At 34.6% G+C, this 21,711-nt stretch overlaps 1 protein-coding gene across 1 annotated transcript in view; it reads left to right on the plus strand.

The window, feature by feature from the left end:
- CCDC88A (coiled-coil domain containing 88A) overlaps positions 1 to 21,711 on the plus strand; it is a 424,707-nt gene that overhangs the window by 207,229 nt on the left and 195,767 nt on the right. The window contains exon 8 of the mRNA XM_053712191.1: positions 12,645 to 12,814. Within this exon, the coding sequence (XP_053568166.1) occupies positions 12,645 to 12,814 (170 nt within the window). The remainder of the gene's footprint in view (positions 1 to 12,644; positions 12,815 to 21,711) is intronic.

A 21,711-nucleotide genomic window follows, 5' to 3' on the forward strand; every position in this document is an offset into this window, starting at 1 on the left:
TGGGTTCTTGCTCAATAACAACAGATGATGAGCCTAAAGGGAAACAATAGACCTGAACATATTTGTGGCTATGGTCTTGGATGTGGGACCCAGGTGGACCTTTCAGCACATGTGGCCAATGCTTTTTCACTCTGAAGGGGACTTTAACATTCATATTCAGCGGAATACAGGAACCAACCTTCTTCATATGGGGGTAACTGATTAAACTGTATCACAAACTTTTACACCTATGTGTGACTCTTCTCAACACCCTTGTATAACAACAAACTTTAACGCCAGCCCTGAGGATAACTTTATTACTACACATTCCCTTTATCGAACCTATTAACACTTTTACGCCAATGTAGTATGATACAAGAGAAAACGGATTATATTATGCTAATGAATGCATCCATTAATTTGTGGTTATGCAGTTACTTGTGTTTTAGATTATTCAAAAGGGATGTATGTGCCCTCTCTCTATATAGGTTTACTCCACTCCTGAAGAGGTATAAGTTACAGCAGCTGTTAGTCGCTGCTTATTTCCAAGTTTAGTTATGTGTCTTACTCATCAGAAGCAATATACTTAATTTTCTAGGTTGTATGCAGGGATAGAGAGCATTATAAATGTATGGCTCCTTGTTAACGATAATTAACTTGTGACATATAAATGTGGATAGCCCTATCATTCTTGTTTGCTTACTGACACGTCCCTTGCCGGGTGGCCCGCAGCCAGGGCTGCATGACATTGGCATTAATAAAACTGGGATATATTTCATGCTTGATATGTGAAACAAGACCTAGAATCCATTTGTCTGATGGTTAAACACACTTCAGGAAAATGCCTTTATGGGTAAAAGTATACAAAAGACCCCCACCTCATGTTATATCCATATAACTAAATTCTTCTATTTCTTGTGATCAATTACTATAAAAGTGAGTAACGTTTTTTTTTTTTTTAATAAAACGCTCCCTAACATACGATTAATACGCTTAACAGACCGCTTTCATTATCTTATAACAGTACAGTAAGTTGTAAGATAGCCCTTTAATTCCCATATTGATTTAAAGGATTACTTTCTGTTATAATTTTTAAGCTAAACAACTAACATATTAAAGTTAATAAACATGAATTAAAACCTACTGACCTATATTTTCTCCAAAATGAAGTTCCATAACGTTCTAAAAGTTATATCTTTTATTCGCCGATGATGTCACGTTATCCTGCCCACTATTTTCAGCACTGCATGTTCAAAATACTTAAACCAATAACTTTGTGTTTAAAGCGCCATTTTGAAACCTAGGTATTGTAAACGGATTGGTACAGAGCAAAGGAAACCCACAGAGTGGGTTTGGAAAACAATTAAATTTGCAGACAAGATTTCTGATATACGGTAGAGATATGTTAATGAAATGCTATTGATAAAAAGCGTATTTGGGGTAGTTAGTTAGTAACAGGCATAGAAAATATTTACTTACAGTGGCCCTTTAATGTGGGATCATAAGCCTCATCTTCCTAAAAGGCCCAAAAGTGGTCCTATGCTATAGATACCGTCCTCTATTAAGTAACACTTTTAACAACACGGTAATGTTATTTAACTCATTTAAAGCTTCTTCTTGTTATATTGCAGTTCATTGGATGTCTCATAAAAATCATTCATCTGTTTTTTTAAGTATTTTTATAATACAAGTTTAATAGTTTCTATAATGTTTCCATAAGAGACCGTATACAGTATATAATGCTAACTCACTTATTTTTTATTTAAATGATGCCAATCTTAGCTACTCTTGCTTATTATAAGCGGTGTTTATCCGCTGATATAATCTTACAGATGTCATTGGACCCCTTTGGGGTCACAAATGTGACTATCATATTTTGCCCATCTTTTTGTAACCAAAAGGCCCATAAGCGGCCAGCTAAATAGTCGTTTACAAATTGCTATAATTAGTATAAAATCGAGGTTTCAGAAATTCATATTATGCAATCCATCCTTTTTCTTATAACATTGTGTATTGCTCAACTGGAATTATGCCATTTATGTTTTATGGGTATGTATTGTACATTTACTCTATTGCAAAACCTAAAAAAAAGAATATAAAAAAAAAACACAAAAAAAGATCTAGCACAAAACAATGCTAAATGCAAGACAATATATAATAACAAGTCACAGTCATGTGATCAGGGGGCTGGAAGAAGGTTCCTAGATACAAGGTAATCACAAAGGTAAAAAGAATATTAATATAACTGTGTTGGTTTTGCAAAACTGGGGAATGGGTAATAAAGGGATTATCTATCATTTAAAACAATAACAGTTCTATGGTAGACTGTCCCTTTAAGGAGAAACCAATTTTACTGTACCCTGTCCCTTTAATGAGCACAGTGTTTGCCTAGGAAAGACATGTGTAACAGATGGGTTATCAGAGGCCTCCCTGAGACATCTTTTACTCAAGATATATATGCTTGATTTAATTTAGCTAAACACCTGCGTCCACTCTCACCGCCTCTATTTAATTACACTCTTTCTCACCCACACAGTGAATTTACACACATTTTTGGCTATGGGTACTACATAAGATTTGTTGATGACTTATGTTGCCTTTTGAGTAACAACATTATTACAGATGCTCGCATGAGAATGTTCACGGCTTAACCCCACTAATGACCAGACCATTTTTCAGTTTTCTTACCCTTAAGGACCAGGGCTATTTTTATATTTCTGTGGTGTTTGTGTTTAGCTGTAATTTGCCTCTTACTCATTTACTGTACCCACGCATATTATATACCGTTTTTCTCGCTATTAAAATAACATTCTTTTCATCATTGTCAGCCGTAAAGGACCAGCCCAGGATTCAACCCAACTGCTAGCGTGAAAAGTAAAAAACACACGCTAGCACACTGAGAAATATCCAGGACGTGACCCACTCAGGATTGAGGAAAGCAAATGTCCTTTTAAGAAGATAAATAAAACCAAGTGAAATTCCTTTTAGCAAGAATAATAAATGTCCTTTTGAGCAGGATAGCAAACAAACAGATAATCCTTTTAGCAGATCTGGATAAAGCAAATGTCCCTTAAAGCAGGTTAGCAAATAAACAGAGTTTCCTTTTAACAGGTCTGGATAAAGCAAATGTCCCTTAAAGCAGGTTAGCAAACTAACAGAGATACCTTTTAACAGGTTTGAATAAAGCAAATGTCCCTTTAAGCAGGTTAACAAACAAACAGGATTCCTTTTAGGTCTGGGTAAAGCAAATGTCCCTTTAAGCAGGTTAGCAAATAAACAGCGATTCCTTTAGCAGGTCTGGGTAAGCAAATGTCCCTTTAAGCAGGTTAGCAAATAAACAGTGATTTCTTTAGCAGGTCTGGATAAAGCAAATGTCCCTTTAAGCAGGTTAGCAAACAAACAGATTCCTTTTAGCAGGTTTGAATAAAGCAAATGTCACTTAAAGCAGGTTTAGCAAACAATGAAGTATTCTTTGCAGCAGTTAAAGCAACTATCCACATAAGCAGGTTTAGCAAACATACCGAGTGACATTCTGGCAAGGAGATCCAGGCAAGGAAGGAGACATCCGGAGATACTAACACAGGTCCGGTCAGAATGTAGGGAAAGAGAACAAACGGGCGCCGATTCAAATCTCCCGCCGAGATTTGAAGGCAGGGAGACTCTGACGTCAGGAGGAGGCCAGATACCGCGTCACGTTGCTAGGCAACGTAACGTGATACAGAGGAGATCCGTGAGCCGCGGCAACACGGCAGTGAGCGGATCCGATTCATGACAGCACCCCCCCTCAAGGACCCCTCCGGGGGACAGGACCAGGCCTAGCCGGATAAGCTTTGTGAAAGGCCTTAATCAAAGCAGGGGCGTGTACATGCTGGGCTGGTTCACAAGTTTGCTCCGTGACTGGATAACCCTTCCAATGGATGAGATAGTATAGTTTCCTGCCACGAAGTTTGGAATCCAGAACGTGAGCAACCTCAAACTCAGGCTGTCCCTGTACCAAGAGATGAGATGGTTTGGGCAGAGATTTAGAAAATCTATTAGATCTCACCGGTTTCAGGAGAGAAACATGGAAAACAGGGTGAGCTTTGAGAGTCTTGGGAAGAGCAACACGGTATGCAGTAGAACAAACTTGACCCAGTATTCGGAAAGGACCCACATATCGTGGCCCCAATTTGATAGAAGGTTGTTTGAGATGAAGGTGACGAGTAGAAATCCAAACCTTGTCTCCAGGACGAAAATTAGGAGCCTTCTTCCGTCTGCGATCAGCAAAAAACTTGTATCGATTAGAAGCTTTGGAAAGAAGAACACGTATCTTTTCTGTTACCAATCAGCAGCCAGCTTTAAATCAATTCCTGTAATGGTTCTGCCAATCACTCAGTCTGTAGCATGTAGTAAAGACAAGTAAATAAAACAAATTTCACTTTTTTGTTTTTGTGGCTTTAACATTCAGGTTCCACGAATTTGGAATTCTCACCATGGGGTCAAATAGAATATTATTATTTTTTTTGCCTTTTTTAGCTCTCAGATATCAACTCCTTGCAGACATATTCTGTCTGAAATAAAGACCCAGATGATTTCATTATACATATGTTGCAGATTTAAATGGATGGAAACCTATAGAATGCTGTCCAAATTTGCTAGATCAAAGTTAAAATAATAGTTTCAAATGAAAATAAATGTTTAAGGGCATCTAGTTAAAGGAATGTTAAACACTAAATACATTTCATGCACCTTCCTTTAATTATGGTGCCACCCTATTGGAACCTTGATTTCACTACAGGTATTTGAAAGAGAGTTGCTGTGCATATGTAGATACTGTAGCACTGGAATGCAGTGAAAGCTAGATTTCAAAATGGCAGCACCAATGACTAGAGGTAGGCAAGGAATAGCCTCAGTACTGTGCTTATAAAATGTACTTAGTTTTGAATGTCCCTTTAAGTATAGCTTTTTATACAAACTGAGCATCCATTCAATTTTACAAACAGTGATAAAGTTTTTAAAATTGCTAGTATAATTGTTGAGCATTTACAAATAAATAAAGAAAATCAATGAACTTTGCAATAACTCTGAGGGTAAATATATCTGTAATTAACAGATTTGAATATTTTAAGGCTTATGAAACCCATATTTTTTCTACCATAATTCAGATAGAGCATGCAATTTTAAACAACTTTCTAATTTACTTCTATTGTCAATTTTTTTGTTCTTTTGGTATCTTTTGTTGACAAGCAGGGACAAATGCTTAAGAGCCTGGCCCATTTCTGGAACACTTTATGGCAGTAGTTTTGCAAGAATGTTATCTTTGCAAGAACACTAGGTGGCAGCACTATTTCCTGCCATGTTGTGCTCCAGGTGCCTACCTAGGTATCTCTTTAACACAGAATATCATGGGAACAAAGCAAATTTAATATAAGAAGTTGAAAGGAAACTTTTTAAAAATGGTATGCTCTGTCTGAATCACAAAAGAAAATTGTTTGGGGTTCATATCCCTTTAAAGACATTCTACTTTGAAGTATTTTTTTTTTAAGATTAATAGTTATTATTATTATTTGATTTAAATTAACTTGTAAAAATATTTTTTTTCCTATATGAAGAAAAAACATTGTTTTATGCTTGTGGTGCATGTGACGGTAAATCAACAGTGCTGTGGGAATTTATCTTTTCAATCAGTGAGCTTTTATCTCACAGAATATGGTTGCACATTCTTTTTGTTTGAAAATCAAAATAAACAACTTTATTTTAACATTTTCCATGGAAATAATACAACACATTTTTTAGATAAGGCCCTTAACTGCACTGCTCTCCCCCTATATCTCAGACCTTGTCTCCAGATACTTTCCCTACTGTCCCCTTCGCTCTGCTCATGACCTCCTATTCTCCTCCTCTCTTGTTACCTCCTTACATTCTCGTTTACAGGACTTCTCCAGACTGGCTCCCATCTTGTGGAACTCTCTGCCTCGCTCCACAAGACTCTCCCATGTTTTGAAAGTTTCAAGTGCTCCCTAAAGACTCTACTGTTCAGGGTTGCATACAACCTACGCTAACCTTTTCTAATACCAGTTCCTCTACTCCATTACTATCCGCCATGAACCCCCTTATCATGTAAGCCTAAGAGCCCAGCTGTTTGCAGATCACCTTCATAAGAGCTGACTACAACAGTGCGACTCTCGACAGAGCCCGGCCTCTACCCATTTGATCCCTATAAATGTTACCTTGTATTTCGCCTATGTTCATAGCACTGCAGAATCTGTTGGTGCTCTACAAATAACCGATAATAATAATATTTACATGATATATATTTTATATTGTATTGTCCTTTTGACCTTTATCCTTCATTGGTGGAAAATCAGTATTGGTATCTTTAGATGCTGTATTATGTAAATATTAATGTTCAAACAAAACATTTTTAATGTGCATATGGGATTATACATATTTGGCAACTTTACATTTTTCTACTTGAAGCATTCTGTCCTACGATCAGCAATAGATGGGGACTCTTGGCAGTGAAACAATATAGTTATTTCCTTCCTCTGCTTAGATATCTAAATGGACTTGTCATATTGCAGCTGTTAAACTGATCCATTGCTATGAATAGCACTGGGGATTCTCACTGAAATATCTGATGAATCATGGTGTTTAACTATGCAAAGTGCTAGAAGTATAGTTCTGAAACTGTTCATTGTATTTCTACCATACTGTGAGATATATGTAAGCAACTACTAAGGGGTGTATATGACATGAGGCACACAAATGATTGTTTATATATATTTTATGCTCATAAATCATTGTGATTGTGTAGTATGCATTTTAACTATGTATTTCACTTGCTTGTTTACATAATTATTTTTCAGGATTGGGGTATATGTCTAACCATGAGATTGTAAAGTAAAAAATGTAATTATATGTAGTAAAAAAACATTGCTATATAGTTTAATTATTAATTTTGTCCCATTTGCTTTTAATTTATTTGTAAATAAATTGTAGTCTATCCAATTCCTGTTAAACATGGTGCACACTCAAGATTCAGCTCCGCTGTATTCCATGCACGTCAGCATTTGCATAATATCCCTAATTGGCCTAGCAGAGTAGAATTTAGGTTAGAATATGGTGGCACCCATTGCTTTTTAGATACTAAAACATTATACTTATTTTGTCAGTATTGAATAAACCAATATAACTTAAAAATACATCTGTATATTGTTCTCAGATTAATCTTTGCTTTCATTACATCATTCTGTTTTAGTGTTTAAAATCCTTTATAATGCACATACAAAGTTCCTGGAATTCTCTCTTTAAAGGGACAGTCAACACCAGAATTTTTGTTGTTTTAAAAGATAGATAATCCCTTTATTACCCATTCCCCAGTTTTGCATAACCAACACAGTTATAATAATACACTTTTTACCTCTGTGATTAACTTGTATCTAAGCCTCTTCTGACAGCCCCCTGATCACATGACATTTTATTTATTATCTATTGACTTTCATTTTAGCCAATTAGTGCAGTGTCTGCCACAATCCACGGGCGTGCTCACAATGTTATCTATAGGGTTTACCTGAACTAGCTCTCCCCTGCTGTGAAAAGCAAATACAAAAGCATGTGATTAGAGGCGGCCTTCAAGGGCTTAGAAATTATCATATGAGCCTTCCTAGGTCTAGCTTTCAACTAAGAATACCAAAAGAACAAAGCAAAATTGGTGATAAAAGTAAATTGGAAAGTTGTTTAAAATGACATGCCTTATTTGAAACATGAAAGTTTTTTTTGGACTTGACTGCCCCTTTAAGTGCTTCATGAAGTTAAATCCAGTAATTTGCTTCTAAAGTATTTTTCTTTAAAAAAATGAAAAATAAAATAAAAAAGCCCTAACAAAATAGAGCAGTTTTTTATACCTGAAAATTCCATACATTCTGACTTCACTTTAGTACACAAATAAATTACCAAAAATATAGAAAATGTATTAAGGTGAATTATAAAACTACTGCATGCATGGCTTTTACCTTGTAAATTAGATTTGATATAAATAGTAAATCCAATCCACATTGTGTAGTTGGACAAGTATCACAGCACTACACAGTTTCAAATCAATTCCAAGCGTTTAACAAACAAATAATACCTTCTTATTTAAAATATTGGTAAATTTGACCTATATAGAAAGAAAAAATCTAATCCTTGCAAAATTTTAGTATATGTTTAATTAATCAACTTCATTTGTTTATTGTGCTAAAATAAAGTAAATAATTTACATTGTCCAAAAATAGCAACAACAAAAAAATGTAGAAGCAGCGCTTATTACAATAGATGCCGAAAAGGCATTTGATTCGATCATGTGGGATCATCTCTTTACATCACAAGAAAAGTTTGGAATTACTGGACATTTTAACAATTTTGTAATACAAATATATAACAACCCTTCGTCTGCTTTGTTAATTAATGGTTCTATTTCCGATAAGCTGGTTATAGCCAAAGGCACTTGACAAGGATGTCCTCTTTCTCCACTATTATTTAATGTATCTATTAAACCACTAGCAGTATATCTTAGGAAAGATCTGGAATGTATCTTAGTGGAAAAAACAAGAATTGTGTTATCATTATATGCAGATGACTTATTGATATTTATTGGAAACTCTAGGAAAAATATTTAAATTTTGATGGAAATTATCAGAATCTATAGTTCCTTTTCAGGATACAAAATTAATATATCCAAATCTGAGATTTTATGGTTAAGTAAAGGGGAAAAAGAGTATAGAATCTTCCCTATTTAAGGAGGCGAAAGCTTACATTAAATATCTGGGAATATGTAACATATGTATCTGGGAATAAGTAAGAACCCTGCAGAATGGTATGAAATGTATTATAATAGTTTGTGGAACTCTGTAACAGCTAAATTAGGGAGATTGAACCAGTTTCCATGATCTCTATCAGAAAAATACATCTGATTAAGATAATCATTTTACCGAAAATATTATTTCTTTCTCAAAATCTTATTTATAAGGGAGAAGGACATAAAGAATTTTATAAACAATGTACGCAATTTCTGTGGAAAGGAAAAAAAACAAGAATAGCACTTGGAAAATTAATGCAAAATAAGGGATATGGGGGCTAGGATTGCCCAATTTGAGATATTACAACTCGGCATGTATGATCAAAGTGGCTAGTGATTGGATCGCATTTACAAATATAGTGTAATCTGACTTCTCCAGCCTCTCCATCAGGATTACTACATTTAGCAGAAAGAGATATTCCAAAGTCAATTAGAGCTAAAGAAACAATATCCAATATAATTATAGCTTGGAATAAGTTTAACAGAGAATTACACATTGTTCACCTTTCTAAATATTTACCGATCTGGGGTAATCCAGAATTTGCTTCGAGTTTAGTGACCAGCATGGAAACAGAAAGGCCTAGTCGATATGTATCAATCAGAAGACTCTAATATGAGTACATTTAAATCTTTCACAGATTTAAGACAGGAATATGAACTGTCATCCAAAGAATTATATGCTTATCTTCAGATTAGACATTACTATTTTGCAATAATAGAGAAATATGGTAGGGAATGGTCCTTGGGAGGGATTGATCAAGGAATCGGATTATATAAAGTGGGGCAGACATCAATCTCTATCTGGTACAATCTTTTAATGCAAAAAAAAAGGCAAAGAAAATTTGGGGATAATACATTCCAATTGGATAAAAGAATTTAGTGAGATGTCAACTGATGTTGTTTCTCATTGTTTGAAACGACTTTATAAATGTACTAATTCACAAGGCTGGAGAGAATCACATATGCGAGTAATTAATAAGTCATATTTATCCCCAGCTAGAATTGCTAAATGGGCAAGTAATCTTACATGTTGTTCTAGATCTTCTTATCCTTTGGCGGATCTTATGCATTTTTTCTGGGCATGTCCTAAGGTGAAGAAATTCTGGTTTAAGATGAATTATTGGTTGAACAGATTATTAGAAAGACAAATAAACATGAAACCTCTGGACATAATATTTTTATATGATAAATCCTATTTAAAGGAGAATAACAATATGATTAATACAGCAATCTTGATTGCCAGAATTATGATTCTAAGCTCATGGAAATCAAAACAAAGTCCAAGCATGAAAGAATTCAATAAACAAATTTTATTACAGATTAATTTAGAACAATACAATAGGAATATAATACATGAGACAGCAGTCAAAAGATTTTTTGTCAAATGGTATAAGATAATTCTTCCATATCCAGAGAATATACAGAAACAAACAGTAGTTACATATTTAAAACATCAGATTTCTTCTGCATGTCAGTACTAACAGGAGAATTTCCAGATTATTGGTTGGATTAAAAATATATACATAGGATATATGATTGCATATAAGTATATGAGGACAGAAGGGTGACAATTTTTTTTATTTTTTTCTCATATATAAGATTTAGAGAGAATTAAGCTCCCCCTTCCAGCAAATAGTCAGATAATAGGGCTTCTTTTCATTAAGAGAGTACGAGACTTAAGTAAGAGGAGAGGGGGGAAGGGGCAGGGAAGGGTAAGAAAGGGGTTTATAGTGATTTATAAAGGTGTGCTCGATCTTTAAAGGTATCAAGGGAAAGAATTATAAGACACTAATTAATTAATGCAGCCTGTATTGGCATATTTAAAACATATGAATGTTGATATATTATTTGTATGTACAAGCATATATGAGCTAGATTATTTGCTTAAAAAGATAAATTTTTGTTAAGTGGATTTATTCTTGTATGTACAGTTAATGGAGTTGTGGTCTTGTATGATCCTATTGATGTTTATTTTTTCTTTTTGTTTTTTCTTTGTATTTCTTGTGTGAAAATCCAATAAAAAAATAATAATAATTTACATTGTCCATTGTAACTGTCGGACATCTGTCTGCCTTTAATCTACTTTTTTTTTTTTCTTCTTTTGATGACATTTTGCCTATTCAGCCAAACCATTTTCGTGCCTTATGGCACAGAGATCAATAGTGGAATGTGGAATTAGAGCACATACACAGCTCTGCAATGGGATTTGTTTTTCTTGCAGTGCCATATCACATGTAACGGATTGGCTAAATTGTCAAAACGGCATTGAAAGAAAAAAATTAGTTTATCAAAGGGTGGAGAGAAGTCCAATATTTACAATGGGTATTGTAAAGGATTTACTTTATTTTAGCACAATAAAAATAAAGTTGATCAATTAAACTTATACTAAAATATTGCAAATATTAATTTTTTCTTTCTAAATAGGTCAAATTTACCATTACATTAAGCATTAAAATGTGGAATATTATTATAAGTATTCATTATAAAGCAATATATTTCCAGTTATTTGCACTTTTTAATGCGACTATTCACTATTTATATATTTTGTATTTAAAATGTACATATTCTGATAATCTGTTCAAGATTTTATTTTTTATTTCCACATAAAACTTTTCTGAGCATGACACAGCAAGTTGTTGGAGGGCTATGTGCATATGCCACTTCTGACTTGCTTATCTGCCTGTCCTGCTCAAGAGCAGCAATGTATTGTACCTAGAAACTCTTCTTTAAATTGGCATGTGAATGGGGATATCTGTAAAAAGCTGACTAGAAAAACCATATGGATATCTCTGTGTAAAATAGGAAGATTTTACCTAAAACTTGCTTAAGCTCACCAGAGTAAGTGTTTTGTGACTAAGAGCTACTCTTTATACTGTCATCTGCATGGTGAAAAAAACAGCCAAACATCATCACCAAAACTGAATTCACGGTTTGCCTTATTGTGATCTCATGGGATTTCAATGAAATCTCACAAAATTTCATAAGCTTAAACTGAGAAAGGAAATAAAGTGACTTGCAAGTTCAGGAACAAGGATCCTTATTGGATGCTTAAAGTCTATTTACAATAGGATTTCATTACCTAGTAACTGTTGAGGTAAAATGTAATTTTTTTAAAGATATGCTGCATAATTTTCAGGTGATTTGGCTTTTGGGTAAAATGTACCTTCATGTGTTTAATGAAATACACAATATTTTTGTTACACTAAAAAAATGTCTTCTTAAAGTGAATGTAAATTTTGATGCTAAAGTGCCCCGGTTTTTCAAAATTTGATTAAAAACTGGGGCACTTTAATTCATCAAAATTTTCATTTCACTTGTGTTGTGAAAAAAAACTTACCTTTTAATCTTGACAGCCACTCCAGCTTCCTCCGCCCATCGCAAAGCCTCTTCCTGGGTTTTAAATGAGGAATCCGGCTTCCTCCAATCACGGCATTGAATCTGACTGATTCCCCCGGGAGGGAAGCCGTGATTGGAGGATGACCGATCCATCATTTCGGACGTCAGAAATGGCTTGCGGTGACCGGGGGAAGCTGGAGCGGCTGTCAAGTTTAAAAGGTAAGTATTTTTTCACAACGAGTGAAATGTAAATTTTGATGAATTAAAGTGCCCCTGTTTTGATTTGAATTTTTAAGAAACGGGCACTTTAGCATCAACATTTACATTCACTTTAAATATACTTTAAAAATAACTATGGCGCTCTGCTTTTCTTGAATGTGTCAAGTCCTAATAAAAGCCATTGGTATCTTAATATGTTACATAATTTTCTACATGACCATCTTATAAATGAAGATTGACTTGGACCTCCTTCCATACTTGTATGTGTAATGCTCTTCTTTTGTTTAACCAGACTATTATCAGCCTCACTGAAGAGAGGGACTCTTTTCACTGTGCACCTTTACCAGCATCTGCACATTCTCCATCTGGATCACCAAACATGAGGCGTACAGAGAGCAGACAGCACCTATCTGTGGAGTTGGCAGATGCAAAAGCTAAAATAAGAAGGCTACGGCAGGAACTGTGAGTGAGGAAAACAGCTGTCACAATGAATAATCTTGTTTACTGTCACCATATAGCAGCTTTAGTTTTCTATTATAAACATTTTAATGAGGACATCATTATATCTCTTGAGGCTGATCCTGTTAAAATGAGGACAATGTGCTTTAACGTAGTAGTGAAAAGTACCTAGGGTCCTAAAAACTGTACCAGCGGAGTAAGGCCCATTGTTTTCTCAGGGATTGACCAGCAAGGTTCTTACATCAAAAAGAAAGTTATTGCAGATATAAAAAAAATGTATATAATTATTGTGGCGTGCCTTATTATTGAGAGTTGTCCTTGTCAGCTAATGAGTTTCTATTCCATGGACCATTTATTCACTTCCTTTTGGCCTCAACATCAAATTATCATTATAGTTTACTAGTAAGGGGAAAACATTTACTAGTCCCCTCGGTGTTAAACATAGGAAAAAAAAGACACATTTGTTTACTAGTCCACTGCACTTTCTTACTCGTCCATTGAGATCACTTTTAGAACTAAAAATACAAAAAAACTAAAGTAACAGTCTAGGCCAACTAGGCTTGTGCCCAGAGTAGCAGTATTTAGTGTGTGTGGGATACCTAAATGTTGTGTCTTGTGGGTGGTTCATGGAACCTCCACGCATTATGGAATTGGGAATATTCAACATTTTAATTTGTATTGCTGTGTAATGATGGTGTTTGTGTATGTGTATGTATACAGTATATATATATATATATATAATGTGTGTGTGCGTGTATATATATATATATATATATATATATATATATATATAGTGTGTGTGTGTGCGCGCGCGCGTGTGTATATGTGTATATGTGTATATATATATAAAATGCCAAAGAGAGCACTCACCGTTATTTTCGTGTCAAACAAAAGTGTTTATTTTCTGTGAACGTTTTCGGGGAGTGACCCCATCCTCAGACAATTCCAAATAATACATAAATAATTGTATTATTTGGAATTGTCTAAGGACGGGGTCACTCCCCGAAAACGTTCACAGAAAATAAACACTTTTGTTTGTCACGAAAATAACGGCGAGTGCTCTCTTTGGCCTTTTATATGATAACTGAGCGGGATGCACCCATATGTATGCGTGTGTGTGTGTGTGTGTGTGTGTACATATATGTATGTATGTATATATATATATATATATATATATATATATATATATATATATATATATATATATATATATATATATATAGTAAGCACTCACTGCAATCCAATAAAAGTATATATTTTTTCAAAACCTTTTCTGTGCTGAATAAAGCAACCTTAAATATAAATGACTTTTATTTAAACGAGCATAAAAGTAACAACTTAAAGGGACAGTCTAGTCAAAATTAAACTTTCATGATTCAGATAGGGCATGTAATTTTAAACAACTTTCCAATTTACTTCTATTATCTAATTTGCTAAATTATTTAGATAGCCTTTGTTGAAGAAATAACAATGCACATGTGTGAGCCAATCACACAAGGCCTTTATGTGCAGCAACCAATCAGCAGCTACTGAGCATATCTAGATATGCTTTTGAGCAAGTGATATCAAGAGAATGAAGCAATTTAGATAATAGAAGTAAATTAGAAAATTGTTTAAAATGACATACTATTTCTAAATCACAAAAGAAAAAAATTGGGTTTCATGTCCCTTTAAACTTCTATTATTGATACACAATGCAATTTTAATAAACTTTTCATTTTACCTCGTGAAATTTACTAAAAGGGATTCAGATAAAGCATGCCATTTTAAGCAACTTTCTAATTTACTCCTATTTAAAAATGTTCTTCATTCTCTTGCTATCTTTATTTAAAAAGCAGGAATATGATGCATAGGAGACGGCCCATTTTTGGTTGAGAACCTGGGTTTTGCTTGCTTATTGGTGGCTAAATGTAAGCCACCAATAAGAAAGAACTATCCATGGTGCTGAACCTAAAATGGGCTGGCTGCTGAGATTTAAATTCCTGCTTTTTAAATAAAGATAGCAAGAGAATGAAGAAAATTTGATAATAGGAGTAAATTAGAAAGTTGCTTAAAATTTCATGTTCTATCTGAATCATGAAAGAAAAAATGTGGGTTTAGTGTCCATTTAATTCTCTTGGTATTCTTTGCAGAAAATAATAGCTAGGTGAGCTCAGGAGCAATATAGTGATTATATTATTCATTGTTGCTTTTGGTGTTTAAGTGTTTGACTCCAATAATTATCTGATGATGATGATGCTCCTGGGTCACTTCAATGCAAACAACAATGGTTCATGTATTAGTCATGGAAGGTTTAATAATGCAGGGTAATGTTAAACATGCAATTCAAATCTACAATTGCTCATCCTGGATTGTATTTCAGTTGTAAAGCAGCAATCAAAGGAAATTGGATCTTGTTTTCCTTTCTTTCTTTTTTTTCTCAGTCCCATTTAAAATAATGTGTTGGTTCTCCCAAGTGTGTTACATATTTGTTTCTAATGCTGGTCTTTTGATTAAAAAAAGAAATGGTGCTGAGGTAATAATAAGCAGGTGTTATATAAATAAATGCTTGATATAAATGTGTATTCATAACAAACAGCCTGAAAATATGTAGATGTTTTTTGTGTTATATTAGTTGTTTAAATATTGAGGGGAAAAAGTGAAAAGTTTTATTTTGTACAAAGTAATTTAGTTTCTATAAAATAATAGGCGCAGTCTCCTAGGTATATCGTTACTTTACAAGCCTGAATAAATACGTATATATGGGGGTTCTGTGAAATAGAGGATTCAGAGTAAGACTTTATATAAAACTCTTAACCGTGGTGCCCTAGGTTCCCCAAACATTTTATCATATCATTATAAGCCATCATTCTGCAGAGTGGTTGACACACAGGCCTAAAAACAAAGGCTTGGGTAGTTTTGAACTCACACATTCTAAGCACCCTGCAGGTTAGAGATTTATGTTGGGCTCCTAAAGATGCCAGACGACAGATAATACAAAATATAGCTATCCAGAAACACATATTTAACTCTTGGGACTGTCTACTCAAAAATACCAAGTGTATCTCATCCTTCAAGTCCCTATTGACTCCAGTATCTTTTAATGCTGTGTTTTTAGGAAGTGTTACATCCAAAATGAACACATTTTAGGCCTGTGGCGACACTGCCTATAACGTACTATGAGAATGGTAGATTGAAATCTTGACAAGAGTTAATGCAGATTGCTGGAGGGATTTTTGGATCCTGTATAAAATATGCACAGGTTTATGACCTACAAACTTCACCATATAAGACTGACTTACTCAGATCTCCTACTGCCTTTGAACTTATTTGTCTTGAGGGAACTCTCAGAAGGGGCACTGTGTCACTAGCGAGACGTCTGTTAAGTAGACTACATGTGAGTGTACTCCCTACTTACACTGAAAAAATGGAATGCAGAACTATGTAGAGCTCAAAGCCAAAAAGACTGTTAAAAAATCTTTTAACATACACAGTATGTCAGTCTCTGTACAAATGCTGGAACTAGACTATAAAATATTGCTGTGCTGGTATCTGACAGCAGCTCATCTTACATATATCTATCCACATTGTTCAGATTTGTGTTGGAGAGATTATAAATCTCCAGGTACCTGCAAACTTAGGCGAAAAAGGGGGAGGAGAACAGCACTCCTGAGATAGAACAAAAGCTAGAATAACTTCCATGCCTGTTCATTTATATTGCAACTCAGGGTGCAGGTTCTTTTAGCACACTATGCCACTTCACAGACAAAAAATATCCTGTAGCATATCAGTCTGATCCTGGCCAATGACAGTCCAGCGCCGAAATACCAGGCAATTCTTCTCTGAACAAGGGAAGCAACAACCCCAGACGATCGTTTCGGCGGGATCAGACTGATATACTACAGGAAAGTTTTCCTCTGTGAAAAGCACAATTGGGCAGAAAGAAGCTACTACCAGGTGGTAACCGGGCCATAGAACAAGCTATTGATGCTGCTGTTCGTTCCTGGCAGACTGCTTCTCATTCTGTTTTGCATATGTAAATATGACCCTGGGGATATTCTCCCTAAGGGTGATGGGGGAAACCAGACGTGGACTCCTTGCCCAAATGTGCTTAGAGGGATATGGCTGCACCTCACTGACGAGGCCCAAAGGAGGCCGAAACGATCGTCTGGGGTTGTCATGTTCCTTGTTCAGAGGAGAATTGCCTGGTATTTCGGGGCTGGACTGACCATGTCGGCGGGATCAGACTGATATACTACAGGAAAGTTTTCCTCTGTGAAAAGCACAATTGGGCAGAAAGAAGCTACTACCAGGTGGTAACCGGGCCATAGAACAAGCTATTGATGCTGCTGTTCGTTCCTGGCAGACTGCTTCTCATTCTGTTTTGCACCTGCAAACTTAGACCTGCACTATTCCAAATTGCCATAAAAGGTGCAAAATCACTAACTGCAAGGTTTTAATCTTCAACAACCCCTTCCAAACAACTATGGGTGAATAAAACAGATGAATTATTACTCCTAGAAGGCTATGGTTTTAATAGACAGCAAAAAATGTACATGTTTCTTAATATTCAATTTTATTGGGACTAATTTAAACAGGCTCAAAATTAAATTAAACAGTATTGGAAATTGGAGTCTTCATCCCTTTCTATCTGCACATTTCAATTCATTTTGTCTTCTTATGTTTCCTTGCTCTTTATCTCTGAATGTAACACACAGATAAAGGGTGTAATACCTTTCATCAACCTGTATGACGAAGTATAAAGTTGAAGACATTTCTTTGTTTTTTTTTAATACCATGAGAGTTGCTATTTGTGTTTTATCATTTGTTTTATTGGATTACTGTTTATTTTTTACAATTTGCAAATCTAATAAAAAGAATAAATACAAAAAATTAATGGGCGCCGACATATTAAATAGATTTTCCTTATCTAATCTCCCCTATTGAGGGCAGTAATGGAAGAATAACTTGCAAACAATTGCTATGTGGAATTTTAACATTCTTATATTCCACACAGTCATTGTTTGCACACTTTATTTTCTTCTAATTGACTTCAGAAAAAAAAAGATTAGCTAAGGGAAAACTTAGGTTTCAGCATGGTGGTACAATTTATAGAAACTTAGAGGAATTCAACGAAGAGGGAACAAAGCGTTTGGGAGGAATCAAGTAGGAATCAGGGGATAGGATGTGTCAGGTGGGAGGGTAATCACTGCACTACAATATATTTTATAATTTACAGCTAACCTATTAACCCCTTCACTGCCAGGAATTTTAGAAGTGTCGTGTGCAGTTATGTGTAAATACTTTCAGTGAGAAACCCAAAGTTATTATCAGTTATTTGTAGAGCACCAACAGATTCCGCAGCGCTAAGTTTGCAAAAAAAGTTAACTATTTTTTTTATTCAAATTTGGTGGCCAAACAGTGGCATCAAATATACCAAAATGGGCCTAGATCAATACCTTGGGTTGTCTACTTTAGAAATATACATATTTGGGGGGGGGGGGGTAATTGTGAGAATTCTGGCAAATCAGATGAACAAATGTTATGATTTTTTTTTTCCACATTAGAAATCTACAGGTTTTTGTGGAATGTAATAATCTTTTTATATGCCTATTTTTTTTTTATTATTATTTTTTTGGGTAAATTGTAATTTTACAATAATTTCTGTATTTTGTGAATAAATAACTAGTTGAAGCTATCATCCTCTGAAAGCTCTCCTTATGCCAAAAAAATTATATATATATATATATATTTCATAGGTTACAAAAAACACAAAGGCTCTGTTTCTGTTTAAACTGTACTTTGGGCAAGTTTTTCTATAAAATTCTTGGTAGCGAAGGGGTTTAAATTATGGGCTTTCCAGTTCTCTTGATAATTGGAAGTGCATACCTTAAACACTACTATATTCTAAACCATGATTGTTTACTCTGGGTGCTTATTTTTATCCATTCCTATCTGTGAATATTATTCTCAGGCAGATCTTTGCTTTTAATACACCATTATATCTAACATTGTTTGTGAATAATGTCCCTTTAAAGAGATTTGAAACAGTTTGTTCATGATTCAAATTAGGGTATTTAATTTAAAAAAGCCTTATATTTATTTCTACTATAACATTTACTAACTTCTCTTGGTATCCTTTGATGAAAAGCCTGTTGGTAGGCTTAGAAGCACGCGCTTGTAAGGATCTATATAAGGCATCTGTTTTGCAACAATGTTTTTAACAATTTTATACATTTGTGTTTACACAAACTTCCGCCATATAGTGATCCAGATATGCACATGCTAACTACCTCTTCAACAAAGAATAATATGAGAACAAAGCAAATGAATGATCTGTCCAAATCATGAAAGAAAAAATGTGTTTCATGTTTGTTTAAGTAGGTAACACATTAACTAGGCCGTGAGTTACAATTTGTTGTTTCTTTAAAGGGACATTCTGGTCAAAATTGAAATGCACATTAATTACATCTTTGAATAGAAAGATATTTACAATATGCATACATTTGGCAAAAATACTTCTAGTAAATATTTAACACTGGTTTAGTGTTAGCATTAACCAGGGTCAAAATTGAAATGCACATTAATTACATCTTTGAATAGAAAGATATTTACAATATGCATACATTTGGCAAAAATATTTCTAGTAAAACTTAACACTGGTTTAGTGTTAGCATTTTTCTCTGCAGGTGCATGTGAAGTATAGCTAGATATTCTCAGTGTATCAGCATTTTAAATACTGTAGCTGCAGAGAGAGTCAGTAAGGCTTGTATCATGTCAGCAATTAATAAACTGAGTCCTTATCAGATGATACATCTGGTACCATATGATGTAATCAAGCATCATTACCAGATGATGTAAGTAAGTGCTCTTTTTAAAATGCTGTTGCCTGGAGCATACTTAAAGGGACAGTCTAGGCCAAAATAAACTTTCATGATTCAGATAGAGCATGTAATTTTAAACAATTTTCCAATTTACTTTTATCACCAATTTTGCTTTGTTCTCTTGGTATTCTTAGTTGAAAGCTTAATCTAGGAGGTTCATATGCTAATTTCTTAGACCTTGAAGGCCACCTCTTTTCAGAATGCATTTGAACAGTTTTTCACCATTAGAGGGTGTTAGTTCACGTATTTCATATAGATAACACTGTGCTCGTGCACATGAAGTTATCTGGGATCAGGCAGTGATTGGCTAAACTGTAAGTCTGTCAAAAGAACTGAAATAAAGGGGCAGTTTGCAGAGGCTTAGATACAAGATAATCACAGAGGTTAAAAGTATATTATTATAACTGTGTTGGTTATGCAAAACTGGGGAATGGGTAATAAAGGGATTATCTATCTTTTAAAACAATAACAATTCTGGTGTAGACTGTCCCTTTAAGTACACTATTGAAACAGCTATAGCTTTTATTAGGAGCATTTTTTTTCTAATTCATGTATATTGCAAAAATGCTTCTATACAAAAGTAAAAGGAACCTGTGTGAATTCCAATTTTGTCTGGAATGTCCCTTTAAGTGATTGAAACAAATAAACCAGGCTCCTGCGAGTCAAAGTTTGTTAAAAATGATACTTTCCTTAATAAGCCACAAATTCCCATCAAATATGCAGTGCTTATATACATTTGGATTATATAGCATAGATTAAACAATATATATTAAAAAAGTAAACATATTGCTTGGTACATGTGTTGTATTGTTTCCAAGCAGAGGAGAGGTCTTTATTATCTTCAGTGTCTTGAGCAATACTTGCCTTGAACAAAACACAAGCCTTGTCTGGTGGAGATATCCGCCCAACGTATTCTGCACACAGCTGCACTGTGGAAATTGGCCTAAAGATTGCAGTTATTACTTTGATTGGCACTTAATAGATAACCTAAACATTAAACACTGATGTGCTCATGATAATTTGGTGAAGTCCTTCTCAGTCTAGAGATAAAAACCCATAATTAGACATACAGTGGCTGCGGGATTTTGCATTTTATTACTCACTAACTCTTTCATAACCAGCCAGGCTTCTAACACCTTTCAGCGTGAGTACAATGTACAATCATTAGGCATTGAAAGGGTTACATTTTTGCAATCAAGCACCCGTAGTCTTCCTGAATAGAGAATATTAAATGCATTGTTGTTTGGATGAGAGGTAACATTTTACTCCTTTTGTAGCATTATCAGGTTATCCTGACTTTTGTGGGGCTATTGTACTTTTACTTGATGCTTTTTAGCTTTTTATTTTGTTTATCTGGACAGGAATATTAGGTCAATGTATGATTGACAGTTTTTAAGGCTAAAAATGCTATATATATATATATATATATATATATATATATATATATATATATATATATATATATATATATATAAGAACCTCCAAAAAAGGGCACTCACAGGACTTGACAGTAGAAAAAAATCTTTATTTCATATATTCATCATAGAACAATGTGTAAGTCGACGTTTCGGCTATGCAAGTAGCCTTTCTCAGGACAATCAGTATCAATTACAACAGCAACACAGCGTTTCCTAACGCCATAGCATGACAGTGTATGTAGCATCCACCGCAACATTTAACTTTTTATTATGTAGTATCCCCCCTCATGGTTTAATATTCCTGTATTGAACCCCCACCTATTAATGTCCCTGGCACTGCTGTTATTCTTATCCCAAACCACCTTAGACTATTAACCCTTGACCGGACCTTCTACCTAGGGAACAACCGGTATTACCTAATGAGCCCTCACTTTCAAGGCCCCTCAAAAAATCATAGCATTCTCCCAAAATAATAATACTCTCCTAAAAGTTTTCCAGAGATTTCCATCTTTATCTTTTTCTGGCCACAACAACATGGATCCTTTGCAGTCTTCTTCATTGCCATAGATTTAGGCCTGGTCCTAGAATCCTGAATTATGCTTTAGTAATAAACCAGATA

The sequence above is a fragment of the Bombina bombina genome, chromosome 4 (assembly GCF_027579735.1).
Source record: "Bombina bombina isolate aBomBom1 chromosome 4, aBomBom1.pri, whole genome shotgun sequence".
NCBI lineage: Eukaryota > Metazoa > Chordata > Amphibia > Anura > Bombinatoridae > Bombina > Bombina bombina.